We start from the raw sequence: 24,992 nt of genomic DNA, 5'->3' as shown, positions 1-24,992 counted from the left end.
ACAGAAGTAATAAATGGCAGAGTTGAGGTGGGAGGATTTGAATCTAAGTCTTCTGAGTCCAATTCTTTAGGGCAGTGATTGTGAATTTATGGCACAAGTGCCAAAGATGGCATACACAGAACTCTTTGTAGGCACCCACACATAATTTCTCCCCCAACCCCCATACTCCCAGAGTTCCTTATTAGAAAGCCAGAGGGACTCTGGTGGAGCTGCTCCCTTCCCACTCAGTCTCTTGAGGGGGCATGGCACTTGATGGGGGTGAGGGTGAGAGTAGGGGGGCAGGGGGTTGCATTTTGCCTTGTTTCCCCATTAACAATCAAATTGAGGTCTTCCCTATACTTCCTAAGGGGCAGTTAATAAACTATGAAAGGGGCTTAAACAGAATCTGAAGGTGGGATCAGATGAACAAGGTTCCTACATCCTTGTGCATACACATTGGACTCTTCCAACAAATTTCATTTTTCTTCCTCATTTGAATTATTCCCAGTTAGGTTTTCAGAATTTCATTCTTAAATATCTCTCATATCTCCTGAGCCAACTTCTCCCAATGCATTTTACACCATAAGATTCTACTTATTTTTCCTCTAAACCCTTTGAAATTTACATCACCACCCCCAATCCAATCTAGAGTATGTCAGACTATGCCTAGATTTTATCTCCTTTTTAAAAAATTAGAGATTCTAGGATAGAATTGTCACTATGCTTCCAAGGTTTATATCATTTCCACCCCAGCAATCACTGTTAGTGAGATTAACATACAAAACAGAAGACAGAGACAGAGAGACCTAGTAGATGTGTCTGGATAATTAAAATCTCTCATCACTACAGTATCACGCCTCTTTGTTTCAGATTTATGATCTATTTCCCATACCCCATCTTATTTTTTCTTTCTGTTCAGGAGGTCTCTAGTATATTACACTGACAAAAATCACTTCTGTTTCTCCTTTCTCTTACCTTTGACCTTCATCCAAATATACTCTCTATCATGTTTTTGTCTTCTGGTTCCTAGACTTTCCCATATGAGTAGACTTTTTTTTTAACTCTTACTTTCCATCTTAGAATCAATACTGGATATTGGTTCCAAAGTAGAAGAGCAGTAAGGGCTAGGTAATTGGGGTTAAGTAACTGCCCAGAGTCACATAGCTAGGAAATGTTTGGGGTCAAATTTGAACCTAGGACCCCCTATCTCTAGGTCATGCTCTCTATCTACTGAGCTACCCAGAGGGTCCCTCAATCTTCTTACTATATGGTGCTATCCTATCCACTCCATTCTCTTTCACCTATCTTAAGGATGATCCAAAGCCACTATTATTCACATATTTCATTCCATCAGTTTTCAGTGGCCTCTTAGCTTTTGTAGGAGCAAGCACCTGAGTTGAATATTTTAAAAAGCCAAAGAATACTAATAGGAACAGGAGGGAATGTAGCTGGGATGCTAAATTTAACCATCAGCAAGTAAATTTATTTAATTATTTTGAGATCATAGTGGTTCATGGGATGTTAGCAGTAAAGTAGTACAGTGGATTGAGTACAAGGTCTGGAGTCAGAAAGGCTCATCTTCCTGAGTTCAAATCTGGCCTCAGATACTTGCACGTAATATATAGGATGCACAAAACTCAGGAACGATATGATCATAACCACAAAATACTTATTGTACATTTTTAAATTATACAATACATATTTCCATGTTTATTATATTGTGAAAGAAGACACATATTGCTTATACTAAAGAAAAATTCATAAATGAAATAAAATGAAGAATGGCATCCTTCAATCTGTATTCAGATTTCATCAATTCTTTCTAGAGTAGTGGATAATCTTTTTCATCATGAGTCCCTTCAAGTGATCCTGGATTCTTGCTTTGTTGATAATAGGTAAGTCATTCACAGTAGATCATAGTACTTTATTGCTGTTACCATGTACAATGTTCTCCTGGTTCTGCTCACTTCAGTTTTCATCACTTCATATAAGTTTTTCCAAGTTTTTCTTTGTGATTACCTTATTTGTTGTTTCTTATGGTGCAATACTAATTGCTTACAATCATATACCACAACTTGTTCAACCATTCCCCAATTGATGAGCATCCCTTCAGTTTCTAGATCCTTGCTGCCACAAAAAAGACCTTCAACAAATATTCTTGTACAAATAGGTCTTTCCCCCCTATTTTTGATCTCTTTGGGATATAGATCTGTAAGTGGATTGCTAGTCAAAGACTATGTACAATTTTATAGCCTTTTGGGCATGGTTCCAAATTGCTTTCCAGAATGGTTATATCAGTTCATAGCTTTACCAACAACATATTAATGTCCCAACTTTTTCCCAATCCCTTCAACATTTTTAATTTAATTATTTTTGTCATATTAGCCTGTGTGATAGATGTGAGGTAGTACCTCAGAGTTGTTTTAATTTGTATTTCTCTAATTAATAGCAATTTGCAATGGTTTTTTAAATATGGTTAAAGATAGTTTTAACTTCTTCATCTGAGAATTACTCATTCATATCCTTGACTACTTGTCAATTGGGTAATGTTTTGTATTCTTATAAATTTGGCTCAGTTCTCTATATATTTGAGAAATTAGGCCTTTGGCAGAGATACTTGCTTAAAATTTTCTTTCCCAGTTTGTTTTTTCCCTTTTAATCTTGGTGGTATTGGTTTTGTTTGTACAAACCCTTTTCATTTTTGTAGTCAAAGTAATCTATTTTACATCTCATAATGTTCTCTATGATCTGTTTGGACATAAATTCTTCCCTTATTCATTGATCTAACATTGATTCTGTGCTCCTCTAATTTGTTTATAGTTTTATCCTTTATTTCTAATATATATATATATAAAAGAAGAGATATATATATATATAAAGATATAGATATATATTCTGATTTTACTTTGGTATATGGTGTGAGATATTGTTCTGTGCCTAGTTTCTGACATGGTTTTCTAATTTTCTCAGCAGTTTTTATCTATGAGTTCTTCAAATCTTGGTCTTTGGGTTTATCAAACATGAAGTTGCTATGATCATTTACTGTTGTGTATTGAGTGCCTAATATATTCCATTGATCTTCTACTCTATTTCTTAGCCAATATCAGATTGTTTTGATGGTTGCCACTTTATAATATAGTTTGAGATCTAGTACAACTAAGCCACCTTCATATTTTTCTCCATCAATTCCCTTGATATTCTTGGCTTTTTAATTCTTCCAGATAAATATTATTACTATTTTAGCTCTATGAAATAATTTTTAGATAGTTTGATTGGTATGGCACTGAATAAGTAAGTTAACTTGGGTAGAATTGTCATTGTTATTATACTAGCTCAGTCAATCTATATGCAATGAATGGTTTTTTTTTCATTTGTTTAGATTTTACTTCATTTGTGTGCAAAGCGTTTTGTAATTATGATCAAATAGTTCTTGGATTTGTCTTGGTAGGTGGAGCCTCAGGTATTTTATATTGTCTACAGTTATCTTAAATAGGATTTATCTTTCTATATCTTGCTGTTGGACTTTACTGGTAGTTGTGAAGATTAAATTAACTCTCCCCTGTCCATTTTTAGATTTAATCACCAAAAGCATGTACACCCAGTTCAGAATTGAGTAGGGGAGGCCTGTGACTCACCAGTATGATAGTGGGTGACAAATTACAATTGACTGACTGCCCCCTGGGCAGTCCTAAGCAAAAGATTTAGCTGTAATTGGTACACATCAAATGAAGGAAGTCACAGGAAGTGACGAAAAGAAGCAGTCTTTAAAAATGTCAAGAAACTTCCTGTGAGCACTCAGTTCTATGGTCTTTGACTTGCCTATGGAGGAGCTGGGGTTTGAGATCTCAGACTGCTCTTGAACTTTGGACTGACACATGGTGAATGAAAAAGACTGACTCCTTGAATTTTCTGAAGGAACTAGCTTCAGGAGAGACCTACCCTCTTGAGAAAGGCTCTCTGCATCCCCAGGTCCCCTGCTCAAGGCCAAAGCCCCTCCAGCTAAGGACTAACTAGTCCTGCCTGGGTTGAGCCAGGGGCTGGAACAAATTACTTAGTGTGTAGGCTAGATATCTTACCCTATCCTCTATCTGATTTTTCTTACTTTCACTCTTTCTATATTTTATAAATAAATTGTTAAAATAAATCTCTTTGGAATTAATTAAATTCCTGGCAACTCTATTCTTAAATAATCCAGTACAACCTTTTATAAAAACCCCTCATATTTCTACCCCCTTTACATAGTATAGAGAAATGCTGATGATTTATGTGTTTATTTTATACCTTGCAACTTCGTTAAAATTGTTAAGAGGGATAGCTTTTTTTCCTTCTTGCCTATTCTAATTCCTTCAGTTTCTTCTTCTCTTATAGGTATGGTATTACAGTGCAATATTGAATAGTAGTGGTGATAATGGGCATTCTTACTTTACCCTTAATCTTATTGGAAAGATTTCTAATTTATACCCATTGTAGATAATGTTTACTGATAGTTTTAGATAAATGCAGTAAAGGGTAGAAATGAAAATGGTTTATATAAAAGGTTGGACTGGATTGTTCAAGAGTAGGGTCACCAGGAATTTAGTCAAATTCCAAAGAGATTTATTTTAACAATTTATTTATAAAATATAGAAAGTGTGAAAGTAAGAAAATCAGAGAGAGGGTAGGGTAAGTTATCTAGCCTACGTACTAAGTATTTTGCTCCAGTCCCAAACTCAAGCCAGGAAGAGCTAATTAGTCCTTAGTCTGAGGGGCCTCCACCTTGAGCCGAGGACCTGGGAACGTAGTGAGTCTCTCTCAGGAAGGTAGGTCTCTCCTGAGGCTAGTCCCTTCAGAAAATCCAGGAAAGGAGTTGGCCTTTTTTCATTCACTGTGGTAGTTTAAGGAAAGTAGAAGCAGTTGGAGATCCTCAGTCAGAGCTCCTCCAAAGTCAAGTGGAAGACCAAAGACCAAAGACCTCTTCACAGGAGGAGGTGGGCCCTACTAGGCTCAGTTTTTATTTTGTATCACTTTTATTCCTTTATTTCTAATGATCTTTAATAAATCTCTTAAAATAAATTTTTTTTATTGAGATTAAATTTTAATTTTTACAGTGGGGTGTATATGCTTTTGGTGATTAAATCTAAAAATGGGCAGGGGAGAGTTAATTTAATCTTCACAATGCTATTTATCATTTCAAGGAATGTTCCATTTATTCCAATGTTCTTTAGTATTTTTAATATGAAGTGCTAAATTTTTTCAAAAACCTTTTCTGGATCTATTGAAATAATCCCATGATTTCTGTTGGTTTTGTTACTGATATGGCCAATTATGCCAGTTATTTTCCTAATATTGAACTATCCCTGTATTCCTGGTATAAAATTCACCTTGTCATGTGATCTTTGTGATATATTGTTCTAATCTCCTTGCTAGCATTTTATTTGGCATTAATATTTTTTGTCATCAATATTCACTAGAAAGATTGATCTCTGATTTTCTTTCTCTGTTTTTTCTCTTCCTGGTTTAAGTATCAGCACCATACTTGAGCTGCCATAAAAAGAATTAGGTAAAATTACTTCCTCAACTGTTTTTTCAAATAGTTTATATAGTATTGGAGTTAACTGTTCTTTAAATGTTTGATAGAATTGACTGGTGAATCCATCTGGCTGTGGAGTTTTTTTTATTAGGGAATTAATTGATGGCTTGTTCAATTTCTTTCTATATGATAGAGCTATTTAAATATTCTATTTTCTCTTCTGTTAATCTGGGCAATTTATTTCTAAAAATATTAATCTATTTCACTTAAATTGTCATATTTATTGGCATATAATTGAACAAAATTACTCCTATTAATTGCTCTAATTTCCTCTTCATTGATGGTTAATTCACCCTTTCCATTTTTTTAACACAGTAATTTGTTTTTTTTTAAATCAGATTAACCAATGCCTTATCTGTTTTATTTGGATTTCCCACCCATAAAATCAGCTCCTTGTCTTATTCATTAGTTCAGTGGTTTTCTTACTTTCTATTTCATTAATCTTTCCTTTGGTTTTCAGGATTTCCAAAATGGTGCTTAATTGGGGATTTAAAATTTGTCCTTTTTCTAGTTTTTTTAGTTACATTACCAATTGATTGATCTGCTCTTCCTCTATTTTATTGCTGTAAGTATTTCGAGATATAAAATTTCCCTAAGTACTGCCTTGGTCACATCTCAAAAAATTTTGTTTTTTGTCTCCTCATTATTATTCTCTTTAACAAAATTATTGATTGTTAACACAATCTGTGAACACAGAATAGTATACTTGTCAGATCTTTGGGAAAGGAAAGATTTTTAAGACCAAGAAAGAGTTAGAAAAAAATTACAAAATGTAAAATAAATTATTTTGATTACATTAAATTAAAAAGGTTTTGTACAAACAAAACCAATGCAACTAAAATTAGAAGGGAAGCAACAAATTGGGACAAAATCTTCATAATAAAAAACTCTGACAAAAGTCTAATTTCTCAAATTTATAAGGAACTAAATCAATTGTACAAAAAAATCAAGCCATTCCCCAATTCATAAATGGGCAAAGGACAAGAATAGGCAATTTTCAGTTAAAGAAATCAAAACTATCAATAAACACATGAAAAATGTTCTAAATCTTGTATAATCAGAGAAATGAAAATCAAAACAACTCTGAGGTACCACTTCACACCTAGCAGATTGACTAACATGACAGCAAAGGAAAGTAATAAATGTTGGAGGGAATGTGGCAAAATTGGGACATTAATACATTGCTGGTGGAGTTGTGAACTGATCCAACCATTCTGGAGTGCAATTTGGAACTATACCCAAAGGGTGCTAAAAGACTGCCTACCCTTTGATTCATCCATAGTACTACTGGATTTGTACTCCAAAGAGATAAGGAAAAAGACTTGAACAAAATTATTTATAGATGTGCTCTTTGTGGTGGCAAAGAATTGGAAAATGAGGAGCTGTCCTTCAATTGGGGAATGGCTAAACAAACTGTGGTATATGTTGGTGATGGAATACTATTGTGCTCAAAGGAATAATGAACTGGAGGAATTCCATGTGAACTGGAATGACCTTGAGAAATTGATGCAGAGTGAAAGCAGCAGAACCAGGAGAACATTGTACACAGAGACTGATACACTGTGGAACAATAGAATGTAATGGACTTCTCTATGAGTAGCAATGCAATGATATAGGACAATTCTGAAGGACTTATGAGAAAGAATGCTATCCACATTCAGAAGAAGATCTGTGGGAGTAAAAATACAAAAGAAAAATAACTGCTTGATCACATTGGTCAATGGGGATATGATTGAGGTTATAAACCCTAAATGATCACCATAGTGCAAATATCAATAAAACGGAAATAGGTCTTGACCAATAACACATGTAAAACCCAGTGGAATTGTGTGTCAGTTATGAGAGGGAAGAGGAGGAAAAGAGCATAATTTTTGTAATCCTAGAAAAATACTCTAAATTAATCAATTAAATAAAAATTTAAAAAAAAAGAAATTTTGATTGTTTCTATGATTTGTTCTTTGACCAACTCATTTCTTTAGGATAAGTTTATTTATTTTCCAATTAATTTTTAGTCTTTTTTCCTGGTGCCCTTTGCTGAGTATAATTTTTGTAGGATTATGGTCTGAAAAGGATGCATTTAATATTTCTGTTTTTCTGCATTTGGTCATGAGGTTTATATCCTATTGTACGGTCATTTTTTGTGAAGCTGTACTGCTGAGAAAATATTCTATTCTTTTTTATTCCTGGTCAATTTTCTCCAGAGGTCTATCAGATCTAGCTTTTCTAAAATTCTATTTACTTCCTTAATGTCTTTCTTGTTTATTTATTTTTTTAGTTATCTAATTCTGAGAAGGGAAGGTTAATGTACACTACTAATATAGTTTTGTTGTCTGTTTTTTCTTGTAATTCTTATAACTTCTCCTTTAAGAATCTATGCCATTTGGTGCAGACATGTTTAATATTGATATTATTTCAATGTCTATAGTATCTTTTATCAAGATTTAATTTTCTTCCTTATTTTTAATTAGATTAATTTTTACTTTTACTTTTTCTAAAATCATAATTTCTACTCCTGATTTTTAGCTTTTTGTGAACATAGTAGACTTGATTCTGATATAGCCCCTTACTTTTACTCTGTGTGTATCTCCCTGCTTTAAATGTATTTCTTTTAGATAGCATATTGTGGAATTCTGGCTTTTAATCCATTCTGCTCCTATTGTGCTAAAAGGAATAATGAACTGGAGGAATTCCATATGAACTGGAATTGATGCAGAGCGAAAGAAGCAGAGCCAGAAGAACATTGTACACAGACACTGATACACTGTGGCACAATCGAATGTAATGGACTTCTCTACTAGCAGCAATGTAATGATCTAGGACAATTCTGAGGGATTTATGAAAAAAAACACTATCCACATCCAGAGAAAGAACTGTGGGAGTGGAAACACAGAAGAAAGACCTTTCCTTGATGACATGGTTCGATGGAGATATGATTGGGGATGTAGACTCTAAATGATCGTTCTATTGCAAATATTAATATGTAAATAGGTCTATTATTAATATTTAGATAGATAGATAGATAGATCACACAATAGAGTGATCAAAACTCAGGATTCTCCATCTGGTTAAATTGATCATTACCCCATGTAGTTTTTTCTTTTTTTCTCCTTATGCTTCTCTTGAGTGTTAAATTTGATCATCAAATTTTCTTTCTAGCTATGGTCATTTTGTCAGAAACACCTGAAAGTCCTTTATTTCATTAAATGTGTATTTCTTTGCCTGGAGTATTATGTCACTTTCACTGAGTAAATGATTCTTGGTTGTAGTCTAAGATCCTTTTGCTTGTGAAATATCATATGCCACATCTTTCAGTCCTTTAATGTAGAAACTGTTATGTCCTATGTAATCCAGACTTTGGCTCCATAATAGTTGACTTGTTGTTATTGTCCTCCCCCCACACACACACACACATACACGCAATAGTATTTTTCTCCTTGACTTGAGAGTTCTGGAATTTCTTTATAATAGTCTTGGTACTATTAAATTTAGGATCTCTTTCAATTGGTGTATTCTTTCCATTTCTATTTTTGACTCTTGTTGAAAAACATCAGGGGACATTCTCCCTGATAATTTCTTTAAATATGGCCTCTAGCTTCTTTTTCTGGTCATGCCTTTCAGACAGTCCAATGATTCTTAGACGATCTCTCCTGGTTTTATTTTCTAGATCTGTCGTTTTTCCAAGAAGAGATTTCAGGTTTTCTTCTATTTTTTTCACTCTTGAATTTATTGTTTCCTGCTGTCTTATGGAATCATTAGCTTCCATTTCTCCAATTCTAATTTTTATGGAGCCATTTTCTTCTTTGAGGCTTTCTACATTTTTTTTTAGAAAGTTTTTTTCCTGTTTGAGTGTTTGTATTTCCTTTTATGGGATCTCTATGTGCTTGACTTCTTCTATGATTTTCCCCTAATTTTTCTCCTGTCTCTTATTATTTGTTGTTGTTTTTTTAACCCTTACTTTCCATCTTGGAATCAATACTGTGTATTGGTTCCAAGGCAGAAGAGTGGTATGGGCTAGGAAATGGGGGTCAAGTGACTTGCCCAGGGTCACAAGCTGGGAAGTATCTGAGGCTAGGTTTGAACCTAGGACCTCCTGTCTCTATCCACTGAGATACCCAGCTGCCCTCTGATTATTTGTTTTATTTAATCCTATTTTTGAATTATCTAGGAGTTTATTTTGGATCTGACATCCTTTCACATTTGCCTTTGAGGGTTCACACATTTCTGTTTTGGCATCACTGTCCTCTTTTGAACTTGCACTTTGGTCTTTCCTTTTGCTGAAATAGTTTTCTAGGGTTAGGACTTATCTTTATCTTTTCCTCATTTTAGGGGGCTTTTGTCATGATTTTGCTTATATATTGAGACTCAACTCCACTTCTGGGGTGAAGGGAGTATTGTCCCTAGTCCCTGGGTTGCTGTGTGCATTAGACTTAGCTGGATTCCACTCCTCAGGTACCAGTTCCCCTTGGTGTTTTAAGTATCAGGGTTGTACTTTCTCCTGAGAGTTTCCCAGGGTGTGCTTGCTTGTGATTACTCCTCAAGCTCCTCAGCATTTACTTGTACCAGATGCTTTTCAACTGCTTATTCTACTGTTCTTACTGCTTTCCTTTCTCACAAAATTTTATTAATAAATTAAGAAGACAATGATTCTCTTCCTACTTACATAATTTCCATCACCTATGGTGTGGGGATGGCTTAATAGTCGGATGGACCAACTTCTAATTAGCTATTTACCAATTAGAGATGTCCTAGGATATTCGGGGAAGAGCTGAATAATGAGCTTCTAAAATTCTATTATAGATCTGTCTGGAAAGTCTTTGGGATCTTTGGTCCTCTAGGGGGCCACTAACCTATTGATCTATTGGTTATAATGCTAGCCTAATCAATAAATTGATTTTCTTATCCATAAAACACTCTTGAAATAATTTCAATCACAACATATCTATTTGTCTATATATCGCTTTGTCTGTCTGTTAAGAGATAGAGAATAACTAGAAGGTAGTCTGATGGGGGGACAGGGAGAGACACTAGCAGCAGGAAGATCAGGAAATACCTTTTGCAAGCGAAATAGAATGAAAGTTATATGTGAGACGCTAAAAGAATTCAAGGAGGGGGCAGCTAGTTGGCTCAGTAGATAGAGAGCCAAGTCTGGAGATGGGAGGTCCTTAGTTCAAATCTAGCCTCACATTTCCTAGCTGTGTGACCCTGGGCAGGATACTTGACCCCCATTGCCTAGACCTTACCACCCTTCTGCCTTGGAACCAATACTCAGTAACCATTCTAAAACAAAAGGTAAGGGTTAAAAAATAATAATTCAAAGATGCTAATAAAATGTAACACTAGAAAGTTAGGAAGAAACCATGCTATAAATTCAAGTCAATTAACATTTATAAAGTGCCAGACACTGTGTCTAAGTTTAAAAGGGTTTAATTTGGAAGATCTTTAAATGCCAGATAAAAGACTATATTTGATCCTTGAGGGATAGGGAACTACTGGAGCTCATTGAGGTAGGGTATGACACAGTCATAGCTGTGCTTTAAAAAAAGTCACTTTGGCAATAGAGGATTTGTGAGAGTAGGGGAGAGATCTGAGGTAGGAAGTACAAATGTACAAATGCATTTTCCATCAGATTGGCTTTTTTACACAATTTATATATGTGTGTGTGTATTTATCTAGCTAGCTAGCTAGCTAGCTATATCTTGTAATGTACATGTAGCCAGTGCATGGATTGGTGGAAGCACAAAACAAGGTGTACCCCCAGAATTACAATAAACTTTATATTACCCTTTGATGCTGAAATTCAGAAGAAGCAACACTAAATTGTTTATGACAGTGATGGCAAACCTTTTAGAGATAGAGTGCTTGCCCCCTCTCCAGACCCAGTGCCATGCCTACCCTACCCAGAAACTGAGTGCCATACCCCACCTCTTACCTCACTCTGGCTTCCCTCCTCCCCTTACCCCCCATTGGGCCTCTGGGCAAAGGGGCGGGTGGTGAGAGGCATGTGTGGAGAGGGGAAGGAGATTGACTGAAGTGCTTCACTCCCTTCCAGCTATGTGCCATGCTGTGAGCTAGCCTGCCTTCAAATCACTCCTCTCCAACTCCGCCATGGAAATCACCTTCACCACAGACCCTACAGGGGATTTCTCCTCACGAATGCTGGTGGTGACTTCAGGCAAGCCCACAGAAAGGGTTCTGTGTGCCCTTTTGGCATATGTGCCATAGGTTTGCCATCACTGGCTTGTGAAGAAATCTATCTCTAGAAGAGATGGTTTATAAAAGGGGTCTCCTATATCTCCATTAAGGAGTCCAGGGTATCTTCCCAATCTCACTAAGGAGACTATACATGTTATAAAAACATAAGATATAATTTAAACAACTCTATACAATATAAATTTGATAATTATATGTTACATGTTGCTCTAACTATATCACAGCTCATATATTAGATAGAAACATAAAAATATATTAAGTATATATGTGAAATATGCCTGCTGTCCACATAGTATATGAAAGTTTGCAAAGTGTCTTATATCATCAACCTTTCCTTAGAGTTAAGTATTATTGGTATTTTGCAGATGAAATAGGCTCAGAGAATTGACATGATTTGCTCATAGTCACACAATTATTAAGTATCAAAGCTGAGATTCAAATCCAGGTCTCTTTCCATTGTGCTATGCTGACTCTCATGTAACTAAGGTAAGATGAGCCATGATGTCCCTAAATGCAACGTCTAGTAAAGTTGTCATAAAGAAGGTGTTGAGCTGCATAATTAATCTATTGGTAGGAGCAACAAGATAACTCAGTGGATAGAGAGCCAGTTCTAGAGACAGGAGGCCCTAAGTGTGGCCTCAGATACTTCCTGACTGTGTGGCCCTGGCCAAGTCACTTAATCTCAATTGCCTAGCTCTTAAAGCTTTTCTGCCTTAGAATTAATGCTTAGTACTGATTCCAAGACAGAAGGTAAGGATTTAAGAAAAAGAGTCTACTGGTAAATCAGTGAGCATTTATTAAGTACTTGCTATGTGCAAGGTTTCATGAGAAGCACTAATAAAACAACAAAAAGACAAAAATTAGTCCTTTCTAATTGAGAAGGCAAAATACATATAGTTTGTGTAGCCCTTTTGGGTTTGCAAGATATTTTTCACATATTATCTTATTTGATATTCATAATAACTCTGGGAGGTAGGGACTATTAATATCCCTCTTTTGCAGTTGAGGAAACTGAAACAAACAGAGGTTAAGTGACTTGCTGAAATCATACAACCTGTAAGTGTTTGGAGCTGGATTTTAACTAAGCTCTTCCTGAGTCCAGTGGCAGTATTCTTTCTATGCATGCACTTTGCCATTTAGTTTGCTTGCTATTATTGTTGTTGGTTGTTGGTTCTTCATTTTTTAATAGGATCAGTGATAACAAGGAGTGATGCTCAAAACTTGTATTAAATAAGGCAGAATTGCATACAGTGATCAATCTCTGTCTCTTTCTTTCACCCTTACCTTCTGTCTTAGAATCAATACTGAATATCAGTTCCAAGGCAGAAGAGTATTAAGGCCTAGGCAACTGGGTTTAAATGACTTGCCCAGAGTCACACACTGTCTCCCTCTCTCTCTTCCAGAGCCATAGTGTTGAGAGAAGGTAGCCTTAGAGTAGATAGCCTTAAGTTAGATAGAAGGTGGAGCTTGTGCTGAGTCTTGAAGGAAGTTGGGTGCATTTCTGGCACAGAATGCAAAAAGAATAAGAATGTATAAGTGTATTTCTCAGAAAGAGGGTGTTCTGATTATAAGAACTAGAACCCCCTATTCAAATACATCTATCCCTAGAGCAATTTATCAGGCCACTATACCTTGAAAGTAATATCCCTTAAGGATACCCAAATCCTTTTGCTTTCATGCTCACCAAGCAGTCCTTTGAGCTGTAAGTTGGTCTCTGGAGTAAATGACTGGGGTTATTTTGCCAGATATATCTCCCAATGCAAATTAATAATTTGGCATTTTAGTACATTAGTTTGGTTAGTATGAATTGATTCCCCAGGACTTGCAAGCCCAGAATGCATTAAAAAAAAAGGAAACTTTTGCTGATCTCTCTCATTTTGGGGGGTCCTTTCTCAAATTATCTTTTACTTATTTTTCTATGTAAATATTGAATCCTTTCCCTCCTTCCCCCAGTAAAATGCAAACTTCTTAAAGGAAGATATAGTTTTTTGGTTTGTTTTTGCTTCTCCTGTTCCTAGCATAGTAGTGGGTGATTAATAATCACTTGGGCAGCTAGGTAGCTGACTGACTGGGTGACTGGAATACCAGCCCTTATTTCAGGCAGACTCACCTTTCTGAATTCAAACTTGGCCTCTAACACTTATTATCTTTGTGACTCTGGGCAAGTCACTTAACCCTGTTTGCCTCAGTTTCCTCATCTGTCAAATGAGCTGGAGAAGCAAATGGCAAATCACTCCCATTATCTTTGCCAAGAAAACCCCAAATGGGATAGAGAAAATTCTTACAGGATCAACAACAATAATCACTTAAGCTGAATTGAACTTAAAAAGCTTAACTCTGTAGATTCCCAAATACTAAGCCATATTTGTACATCATAGGTGTTTTATTAAATGTTTATTAAATTCAATGGCTTGCCTTAGTGTGTGGAGGTACTCTATACTTGCACATGTTGGGTGCTTAAACAGGTACATAGATTTAGAGTAGGAAGAGACCTCAAAAGCCATATAATTTAAACCCCTTATTTTACAGAGAAAGACACAGAAGGCCAGAGTTTAAGTTATTTGATTAAGGTCATTCTAATTGGGGGGGGGGCGAATTTGAACTTGGGTCCACAGATTCCAGCAAAGTCCTCATTGACATGGGCACTGTACCCCCAGAAACCCAGGCAAACTATTATCAGGGAAACTCCCTTACTCCCTTACATCCTCCTGACTCTGAGCCTAAAAATACCCAATGACCCCTTTAGGGTCCTGAGATGACTATCTTCCTTTGATGGTCCTGTAGATTTAAGATGGACAGGAAGAGGCACCTCGAGGCCATACCTCAATCCTATCAGACATCTGTTTGTTCCCTAAAACAAAGGAATCTTTATGTCCCCAGGTAGATGATCACCCCACCTCGACAAATGCCTGAGTGACTAACATCTGTTGTAAAAAGTATAAAATTCCCAGAACTGATGTCTTCTGGGAGGACAGCTTTTCCATCCATGCTGTCCTCATGGGAAACAGCCTTTCCATTCATCCTGTCCTCCCAGGAACTGCTCCCCATTTTGCTGTTCCACCTTGCTATCCTCCTGGCCATTCTCAACATTACTTTCTAAATTAATAAATTTCTCTTTTTTGTTTTTAAGCTAAGTTTTGGAGTCTTGCATTCTTGCAAAAGGTATCCTTCCAGAACCCCAGGGGTACACATCTTACCCCCATAACACTCATTACACCTCAGTTTACATTTTCCATTCCTGCCATATCCCACAGCTCCATTTGCAAATACTTTGCTGAGAGACACTGATTACAAGGAAGACCATTTGGTCCACGTTCTGATCTTGAAATAAAAAGATCGTATCCAAGAATGAGCTGAAATGACCATCGCTTAGCGAAGCCCGCTGCCAGTGACGTCAGGGCTAGCTTGCTTGTCGCTGATTGGCCAGGACATGCGCGGGTAAACGAGCCCCAGAGGAGCGTGAGCTTCCTCCTCTCCAAACTGGCCTCGATTTGTCTTAGGCTAATCCTCTAGCATTTCCGGCACCGCTCTGCCCCTCCGCCAGCCTTCGTGTTTTTCCGGCAGAGTTCGGGTATTTCCGGCCAGCCCTAACTTCGGAGATTTCCGTACTGCACTCGGGTGTACTCGGCAGCCGTTCGGCCTCCCCCATCCCCCGGTAACGGTCGCTGTTGAGTTTAAATGAGCCGGGGCTGGGCCGGGCCGGAGCCGCTACGGGGGGGCCTAAGGCGCGACGGAGAGCGGGCCTGAGCCTTGAGGATGACGGTGCTGCAGGAACCCGTCCAGGTAACGAGGACCTTTGCCCCCTCTGCCCTGGGCGGCGGCAAAAGCTGCTGCTGCTGCTGCGGCTGCGGCAGCGGCGGCGGCGGCAGGGAGACCACGCTCGGCCTGAGCCGGGCTGCGGCTCGGGCTCGGGCCGGGCCTACCGCGGCCTAGGCCCCGGGCCGTTGCTCCTCCTCCTCTTCTGCGGACCGGGCCGGTCCCGACCCTCGGGCCACAGGATCCTGGGCCCACGCCCCCAGCAATCCCCCGGCGGGGTCGGGGTCCCAAGCGCGCCCCTGCCCGCCCCTCCTGTCATTCCTCTGGGGCCCCCAGGGGAGAAGTACGCCTCGTGTATGCCATTGGGGAGGGAGGGAGGGAGCAGGAGTCCTGCTGGCTGGAGGGTCGGGTCGTGAATGCAGTGGAGGGTTAGAAGGATTGGTACCAGGCTGGCTTGGCGTCCCCCATGAACCCGTGAGTTTTGGGATGGTTTGCTTTTTTTTTTTTTTTTGGCGCGGTTGCAGAAATGGGGGTGGGGGGTAGGGAGTGTAATGGTGTTTTAAAGGAGAGTTTGGCCTTTGGATGACTTGGCCTTTCCCCTACCCCTGTTGCTGCTTTCTGATTTCAGTATGAATTCACCACTGGACATGTGGCTCAACCTGGTCGGGTTCGGGTATGATACAGACACTTGCATGAGAGCCACGGTAGGGTAGGGTAGAGTAGATAGAGTAGGGCAGGGCAGGGTGGGGATGGTATCAATGCCAGGTTTTTCCATCACAAATAATGATGGTATCATGGGATATTTTTTTCCTCTTTGCACATATATAAAGTGAAATTAAAAAAAAATTCGAATGGCTTTCCTATCCTTTCCGCCTCCTATTAAATCCTCACTGTCATTACCAAATCAACTGTGTTTTTGATTCCCACTGTTCTATTAGGATGGAATAGAAGAAATCCTATTGGATTTTGAGAATGTGATGCAATGCCAAATCATTTTTTGCTGTGCTTTCTGAAGGAACTGAATCCTTTGTGCCTTGGTGATGCACCAGATTCGGGGAGGTGGGGGCTGCTTTCTATATTATATCAAATGTAGCCCCTGTGGAGGGTTTCTCTATGAATTTAAAGCAAATGCTGATGGCCAGGAAAGAGTTAGTAGTATCCTAATGATTTTGAGAAGTACTCTATATTACCATTAATGTTTTTGTTACTACTAACAAATGAATCTAACAGTACATATTTAAATAAAAACTATCCTCTTGCTTTCTAGAATTTAGATTCTCAACATCTGACACTTATTTCTTCCAGATTGTCTTCATTCCCATTTGTTAGTTCCAGAGCTAGTAGTTTTTGATTCTTTATGATACAAGGCTTTGATTTAGGATTGTACTCATATATATAAAAATATAAGATATGCTAGTGTAAAAAGTGAAAATCCAAATATATTTCCTCATTTATCCAGTCAGCCTTTTTAAACATTTGTCAGCAAACTGGTTTAAATTAGAAGTCCTGCATTTTGGGGTCCTAAATAGAATTGATAGCTACCTCTACTCTCAGTGAGTATATGCTTGCTTCTCTTTATTTGTCTTTCAAGTTAATTTCATCCATGAGATTTTATGCTGATACCAAGTTATTAATATGCTTCTAAATCTGAAAAGATTTTTTTTTCTTAGAACATTTCTCCCAGGCTTGCAAGGATCAAATGAGGTAGTATTTGTAAAGGGCTTAGCATAGCACCTGACACATACTAGGTACAATATAAATGTTACCTATGGCCTATTATTAATAGTTTTTTTCCTCCTAAAGTATTTGGCTTGTGTATTGTTGAGGTCCAGCCATTACTTAATAATTATAACCTCTGTAAATAGCATTAGATGTAACAGAAAAAAGAGAAAGTTTATGGTCTAGAACGCCTAGATAGCAATTTTCCTTCCTTTCCATCCATTCTTATCAGTAATACACTTTAGGCCTTTTTAATGCCTTAGAATCCAGTGGCTTATTAAATTCATGTGGTTAAAAAAAACCTCAAACTCATCTCTGCCCTTTGCTTCAGGAGTCTTTGTCCAGATATGGTTTTTTTCCAGGGTTTAACCTGAGGAGCAAGAGTCCACTATGGAGCTTTGATTGTGTAGCATGGTCTGGAGCATTGGATGAAGCAGACAACTTTGGCAATCCCCTGATGAAGACCATTCAAAATAAGATGGTGCTAGAAGTTGGGGCCAGAGTTAGGACTAGAACAGGAAGGAGTTTGCAGTAGCATAGCAGAAAGACAAGTACCTATATTAAGATAAGTACCTACTATAAGTACCTATATTAAAGCAGTGTCTGTAAAGGTAGAGGTAGGCATATATAAGAATGCTGAATTGCTACCATAAATTTCTTAAGTAATCTCAACTGGCTCTTCACTGCTGCACAGAAAACTTTTATTCTTTCCTAATTAACTTGCTGTCCCACTCCCCACTGTCTCTGTTACAGACTTCTCAAGCTGCCTTCACCCTCCTTCTCTCTTCAACAGAAGATTTGGCCTTATATGTCACCAAAACAATGAGGTTATTTTTCTTGAGCTCCTATGTATCACTTCTATACATCAGATCCCCTCAGCATTATCCCTGGCTTTATTCTCCTTTGCTCCACACTTGCTCTAATACAAATAGAGGGGTTAGCTTTGAGAAAGAAGAGGGCCTTCCGTTCAGATTACCCTCACAGATTACCCTTCTGCTAGCCTGGTTACCTTCAGACGTGCCCTAATCTTCCCTGTCCTTTAAAAAATAAATCCAAAACCTTCACTTGGTTTTATTATCCTAAAAACAATAACAACAACAAATCTTTCACTTGATTTTCTTATCCTCTCAGGCTATTTAACCTTTATCTTTGCAACACTAAACTCCTAAAAAATGCCTATATTCATTGTTTCTACTTCTTAACTTTTTACAGTCTGATATCTATTCCTACCACTCAAATAAAATTGTACTCTCCAAAACAGTTTCTTAATTGTTAAATGTGATGACCTTTTCTTGGTCTTTTCCATTCTTGATCTTTCTGCAGCATTTGACAGCATTGACTGTCCCTCCTCAATAATCTCTATGACACTGTTTCTTACTGGTTCTTCTACCTATCTAATCACTGTCCTAACTAAGCATGTCCTCTTTGTCCTAGTCCCTTTTTTCCTTTCTGCTATGTTTCTTAAACTCCTATGGCTTTATCTGTATGTAGATGATTTCCAAACCTATATTTTCAGCTCTATTCCCACATAACTGCCTTTGGATATCTAACTGGATGCTTCATACATAACTTAAAGCCAACATGTCTCAAGTGGAATTCATCTTCCCACCCAAATTTATCCTTCCCACACACCTTTCCTTTTCTGTTGAGGGAACCATTTTTCCATTTACCCAGTTTCACAGCTTCAGTCATCCTTGACTCTTCCCTTTCCTTTTCCATCCATATCCATTCAGTTGTCAAGTTTTTGTCAATTCCACTTTCAGAATATTTCTTCCATCTTCCCTTTTTTTCTACTCATGTACCCTACTTATTTCAGGTCCTCACTGTCTCATGCTTGAATTACTGCAACAGCTTCCTCATTGGGTTTTCAGCTTCTATTCTCTCTCCCCTCCAATCTTTCCTTCACACATTTTCTAAAGTAATAAGTGGCTAAATCTTTTCTCTTTCTTGAGTGCCTTTGGCGTCTCTCAGTTGCTTCTAGAATAAAGTAATAGCTCCTCCATTTTGGCATTTTAAGCCTTACTCAGACTTTAGCTTACTTTTCCAGACTTATTGCACATTACTCCCTTTCACATATTCCATGTTTCAGCAAAACTGGCCTGCTGTGTGTTCCTGAATTTGGCATTTTATTCCTTGCATTCAAACATAGGCTTTCTCTTTCCTCATTCTCCCTATACTTGAAATTCATTCCATCCTGCCCTTCATGTCTTAGACTCCTTAGTTTCCCTCAAGAGACTCAGCTCAGGGACCACCTCTATGGGAACTTTTTTCTGATAACCCAATCATTAGTATTTTCTCTTTCCTCCTCAAATTATCATCTCATTTATGTACACATAATGTATATGTCATCTAAGTCTTTCTCCCCAGTAGAATATAAATTCCTTTAGAACAGGGACTTTTTAAAAATTAAAAAAATAAAAAAATTTAAAAATAGTAGTTGCCTAATAAATGTTTGGTAGTTTGGGTTGGATAGTTCAGGACAATTAAGGCCCTGGGCTGATAGCTGACCACATACACGATATTTTTGGTTTCCTCTTCCCAGCACTCTGGGTGATCCTCCAAGTAGAGAGTGCCCACTGCTTTATCAGGTACCTCAGGCCCACTCCCTCTGAAAAATGACTTTTTTTGTTGGGATCTTTGATTTCATTAGGATGGAAACTCTTATCTTCCTGAAACCCACAGTGCTTGGTTGATCTCACAAGGTTAAGTGACTTACCCATCCATGGTTATGTAGCTTTTATGTATCAGAAGGAACCCTTGAAACCTGCTTTGTCTGACACCTTGACTGGCCGTCTGCCAACTACTGCCATGCTATCTCTACTGTCCATCTTTTTCAGTCAAGGCGTATATCCTTCTTCCCTTACAAGGGAGCAAGAGGAAGAAGAGTTAAAAGTTTATTTATATATATATATGGGCAAGCAGAAAAGAAGCCTTTCTAAATGAGAGCACTTACACATGTACAAAGGCTTGTTTAGACCAGAGAAGCTGCTGTCATCTTTCCTCTTCCCTCTATAATTTTAGAGACTTTTTTGAAAAAGGAGGAAAATGGTCTTTGAAAGTACAGTGGGATGAAAGATGGTAGTAGAAACTAGTGGAAACTGGAGGTGGAGGAAAGAATAAGGGAAATGGCAGTAACTGAAAAAGAAAAGCACTGTGGAAATATTTTCCTTCTCTTCATGAGAAAGATTGTAGAGATGCTACTTTGCCTAAGAAACCACATGAATTGTAGAATTGAATGTGAAGCTAGAGATTTCCCTGCTCACAAGGAAAGTAGGAAAAGGCATTTCTTGTGGGAACAGGGAGAGAGCAGGTTCCACAAATAGTACTTGTGATTTGGGGATGTGTCAGTGTCTGTCTTTAAAGCTAATGGTGTTCCTTTAAGAATTTTTTTTTAAACCCTTACCTTTAGTTTCAGAATCAATACTGTGTATTGGTTCTAAGGCAGAAGAGTGGTAAGGGCTAGGCACTGGGGATTAAGTGACTTGCCCAGGGTCACACAGCTAGGAAGTGTCTGAGGCCAGATTTAAATCCAGGACCTTCCATCTCTGGACCTGGCTCTCCATCCATTGAACCACCTCTTTATTTTCTTTTGAAAAAACTTCTTTTGGTCATCCTAAACTAGGTAGGTACTTGTAGGTGGAGTGTTGGTTTCAATATCCCTTGTTTATATTTTCTGGCTGAGGACAATGAGATAGGAGAAAATCTTTAGTCTTTCGGGGTTTTCATGTCAGTAAATCTTTGACCCAAGGTTTTGGGGGAGGGGTATACAGGTCATAGTGTTAAATAGTAACATCATCCTCTTGCAGTTTATGATCTTATTCGAGATTCATTGGTATAAAGAGCCCTCAGAGAAGAACTTCCCTTACCAGTGCAGGTTGGCATCTTTGCTTTATTAACCTTCAAAAAATTTAAAAAAGGACAAGTTACTAGTAAACTCTTGGGTTATATTGCTCTCCATATTTATTCCATCTATTCTTTCAGAAGTAGGGTGCAAAGTAGACCTGTAACTAGCCCCTTTTGCACTCAAGGAAAATGATACAAAATTTCCTCAGATGCCATTGTTGAGGTTGTCAAAAGTGGAAGGGATGGGAAGTGGTGGGCTGGTAGACTGACAAGCCGGGTAAGAGGTCACCTGGGCTGTGGACACCCACCATCTAAAAAACTTCCCATTGTAACTAATTGGTCTGGCTAATTAGATGTTGAACTCTGTTGTTTCTAGTTGTTGTTGGTACCCTTTAAATTTCCAGACCCTGGGAAAAGGCAAGGTTGCTTACCCTTGTTAAAGTTTTGATGCCAAGTTGCTGACCCCTGTTCTGTAGACCACAAGAAAAGGAAGAAAAGCCATTGGTTTTGTGTGGTAAGGATAGGAGCTTCCATTCAAATAAATGGAATAATAGTTGAGTTGAAAGACTGTCTTTAAAACAAACAGTAACTTGCTACTGGACTGCAAGAATATCATTTCTATACCAACTCATCCTGTAATCCAAAAGCAATGTAATGCTATGCATTTTAGACTTTAGGAGGAGCTCAGTTCTTTTTCCTTACTTTTCAGAGTTGAATGGGAGAGTAGAGGAAGAAAACATAATGGTTTAGGAGACAGAATTAAGAAGTGAAGGGAAAGAAAGGTCAGATTGGTAAATAAGATCAAAGAACTCTGGGATTCAGATAAGGAGGAAAGAAGCAAAAGGTCTAAGTTTTCTCATCTAAGTGAAACATTGGTTGTGGTCCTCCTTTTGGTAGAGAATAGAAATCTAGTTTCAATGTAACAAGTGAGGAAACTATTTAGTTCTCTTAAGAGGTTTGTAGCTTTTATTTTTCCTATTCTCACTTTTCCTGTAGTCAGTAATACATTAGTTACGAAAGGCCTAGGGCAGCGTTGAAAACATTTTAGAGATCAAGTGCCCAAACTGCATCTTCAGGCTGCTTGTGAGCCCCTGAATTACCCCAGACAGTTGGAGAGAGGAAATGCTTGCATTGGGCAGCTGGGCGGAGGGGCAGGGCATGTGAAAAATGTCCTCAGGCACTGTGATGGTGGTGGGGTGGGGGGAACTAGACAGAGTAGCCCCCTCAGGCATTCTGGGCACTTGTGCCACAACTTTGCCAACATGGACAAGTTTCTCTATGGAACATTGGGGAGGGGTGTGGAGATTATCATGATGGGGGGAGGAATGCTGAACTTAGACACAGATGGCCTGTTATCAAGGCTTGACTCTGCCATTCTCTGCCTTTGACCTTGGCCAAGTCACTTCTTTTCTCCAGACTTTAGTTTCTTATAAAATGGAGGGATCAATAGGATTAGACTAGAAAATCTTTAGAAACCCTTTCCTCTTTATCAGTCTATAAATTTATGTAGTGAAAACTGACACCGAATTTGGAGATCACTATTGGTAGTAGATGAGATTTCTCTGTTAATGGGAAAGGACCACCATATAGGCTACAAGTACTTTTGACACTTGCAGTGCAATGCTGGAAGTTTTTCTTACTGTTATCCTATCTCCCAACCCCACCCTGAAAAATATCACACACAAAATTCCACCATTACCTAGTAAATCATTGTTGAAAAAGAAAGACACATATCAAAGCAATGTGATTTGACAACTGATTGAATGAAAGAACAAGGATGAATTGAAAGATTACTTTGAGTAATCTTGCCTGAGTTGTTTTGAGAAATGATGATAATGATACCCTTTGAGCAAGGGGGAAGGTCAAGGAAGATCATTGTTATAGCAGCCTGATTTATACACATACACACATGTATATTAAATATAGTACATAGGAAATAATCTGAAAAGATATATTTCTAGATAAAAATGTTTAATGTATTCTACTAGAATAGATAATGTTGCCTAGAGTCTTATACAAGCAAGAAGAAAAAGGATAGAACCCTGAGAAATCTATGATTGGTGTGAACCACTCTGCTAATGGAACTACTAAAGAAGACACTAGAATAACCAGGGTAAAAAAGAAGCAATCTAAGTGAGAAAATGTTCGACAAGAATTTGAGTTTGGCATTAAACTAGGCAGTTACTTTAGAAGTATTCAAGGAAAATATAAAACATATTGTTAAATAGTAATATCATCCTCTTGCAGTTTATGATCTTATTAGAAATTCATTGGCATAAGGAGCCCTCAAAGAAGAACTTCCTCTACCAATGCAGTTTGGCATCTTTGCTGGAACTTTATTAGTTTTAAACAGTTGCCTAGGGCACTGAGAGGTTAAAGTGACTTCCTTAGAATCAAAAAGCCAGGATTTGTTAAAGGCGGGACTTAAATCTAGGACTCCTAGATTTGAGGCCAGTTCTCTTTATTATACCACACCGCATCTTTATCCCTATCATGACAGAATGTTAAAAATTGTGGGACTTTAGGGAATTCTCCCCCAATCTCAAAGTTTGTTTTATGTGCTAGAGCTGAGAAGAAGCCCCTAGAATCAGGAAAGTGGTTGGAGAGAGATTCAGGTGCTCTTTGCGGGGGGGGGGGGGGGGGGGAGTCATGGTTGGTGAAGGAACTCAGAAGGTCAAGGCATACCCTATCTCTGTTCAGGACAAATCTGAACCAAGGGGCCCACTTATTCCCTGGCTCTCCTGGGGCCTTTGCTTCTTGGAATATCCCTTTCTCCATGCTGCCCAGGATTGGAAGGGTCCTCTAATTCAGATCCAGTCTTTGCTAAAGAAATACAAGGTTAGATAAACGGCACCCAGGGGGGCAGGTGGGAATGGATACTGTGAGTGGGACGCTCAAGATCAATGAGACACTAACCTAGGCTTTGCCTTAAAGCACTCCATAATTCTTTTAGGAAATCCCAAGTATGATGACAGTTTAGGAGTGAGTTCCAGCGCTCTAGTCCCTAGGCCTTCACAAGGCAGCAAGTGTTGGCTGAGGGCTAGAAAACACAGACTCTAGAACCTGAGTGGGAAGTGGAGTGTAATTGGGTTGGAGGTTGGGTGAGATTAGGCAATAATAATTTGGTCCGAAGAAAGTAAAATAGTGGGAGCAGTGCCAGGGGATCAGATAGGGCTGCTAATGAGGGAGCCATTCCCATCCTGGATCTCTCTATCCAAGATATGCACATCCATACATGTGGTGTGTTGCTAGTTCCAAGAAAGGGAGTTTATACCTTTCTTCTTGAGAAAAGAAGAGTTGGGATAGGGGTGGGGTTGAGTTAGAAATACCTTTGGCATTGGTGATAGAAAGTAATGCTTTCTACCCTCTCTCTGGAACAGAATCCAATACAGAAATAAGGTACTCCTGATGGCAAAGAGGGATGAGGATAAAGTGATGTCTGGAATATTACTTCAGTTGTCACTGGTTCCCATTGGTTGTCTTGGTCCCTACACTATAAGGGTGCTCATCTTTGGTACTCCACAATCATTTTCCCTCTCCCCCTCAAAATTTGGGAGAGGGGAGGTGAAAGGTAAGGGTACCTTTAGCTGGACCTATGAGGCCCAGAGACTGAAGCGAAATGGGGACAGTAAGGTCTACAGTGGCTTTAATTTGGGACCAGTGGTGCAAGGTGTGGGTTTCTTGACTGACCCATCGGAGAGAAGCCACCTGCATCCCTTTCTTGCCCAGGCCCTTTAGACATGAGTCCTAGAGCCAAGCAGGGGCCCTGAGGAGAGCATATCTGACTGAATGGACAGGGCAGAAGACCATTCACTTTGGTATTTCCAAAACCAACATCTGAGGCTTCATCTTGAAGTACTGGTTGAATCTGATCACTTTGTATTTGAGTTTGAAGTCAAAGTGAATGGTGGAGAAC

The 24,992-nt window shown here is 38.4% G+C and overlaps 1 protein-coding gene across 6 annotated transcripts in view; it reads left to right on the top strand.

Moving 5' to 3' along the window:
• Positions 1-15,175: 15,175 nt before the first annotated feature.
• Positions 15,176-24,992, top strand: part of CDC27 (cell division cycle 27) — a 135,349-nt gene continuing 125,532 nt past the window's right edge. For 5 of the 6 annotated variants that reach the window (XR_008916395.1, XR_008916394.1, XM_007482521.3 and 2 more), the window contains exon 1: positions 15,194-15,541. Coding sequence is in view for 4 of the 6 variants with exons in the window: in XM_007482521.3 (XP_007482583.1) it covers positions 15,515-15,541 (27 nt within the window). In the remaining 2 variants the exon portion in view is untranslated. Of the gene's footprint in view, positions 15,542-24,992 lie in introns of all 6 variants that reach the window. The other variant, XM_007482518.3, reaches the window with a different exon arrangement.

This window comes from Monodelphis domestica, chromosome 2 (assembly GCF_027887165.1).
Source record: "Monodelphis domestica isolate mMonDom1 chromosome 2, mMonDom1.pri, whole genome shotgun sequence".
Lineage (NCBI taxonomy): Eukaryota > Metazoa > Chordata > Mammalia > Didelphimorphia > Didelphidae > Monodelphis > Monodelphis domestica.
The sequence above is the reverse complement of the archived record's forward strand: the minus strand, read 5'-3'. Positions and strand labels throughout refer to the sequence as shown.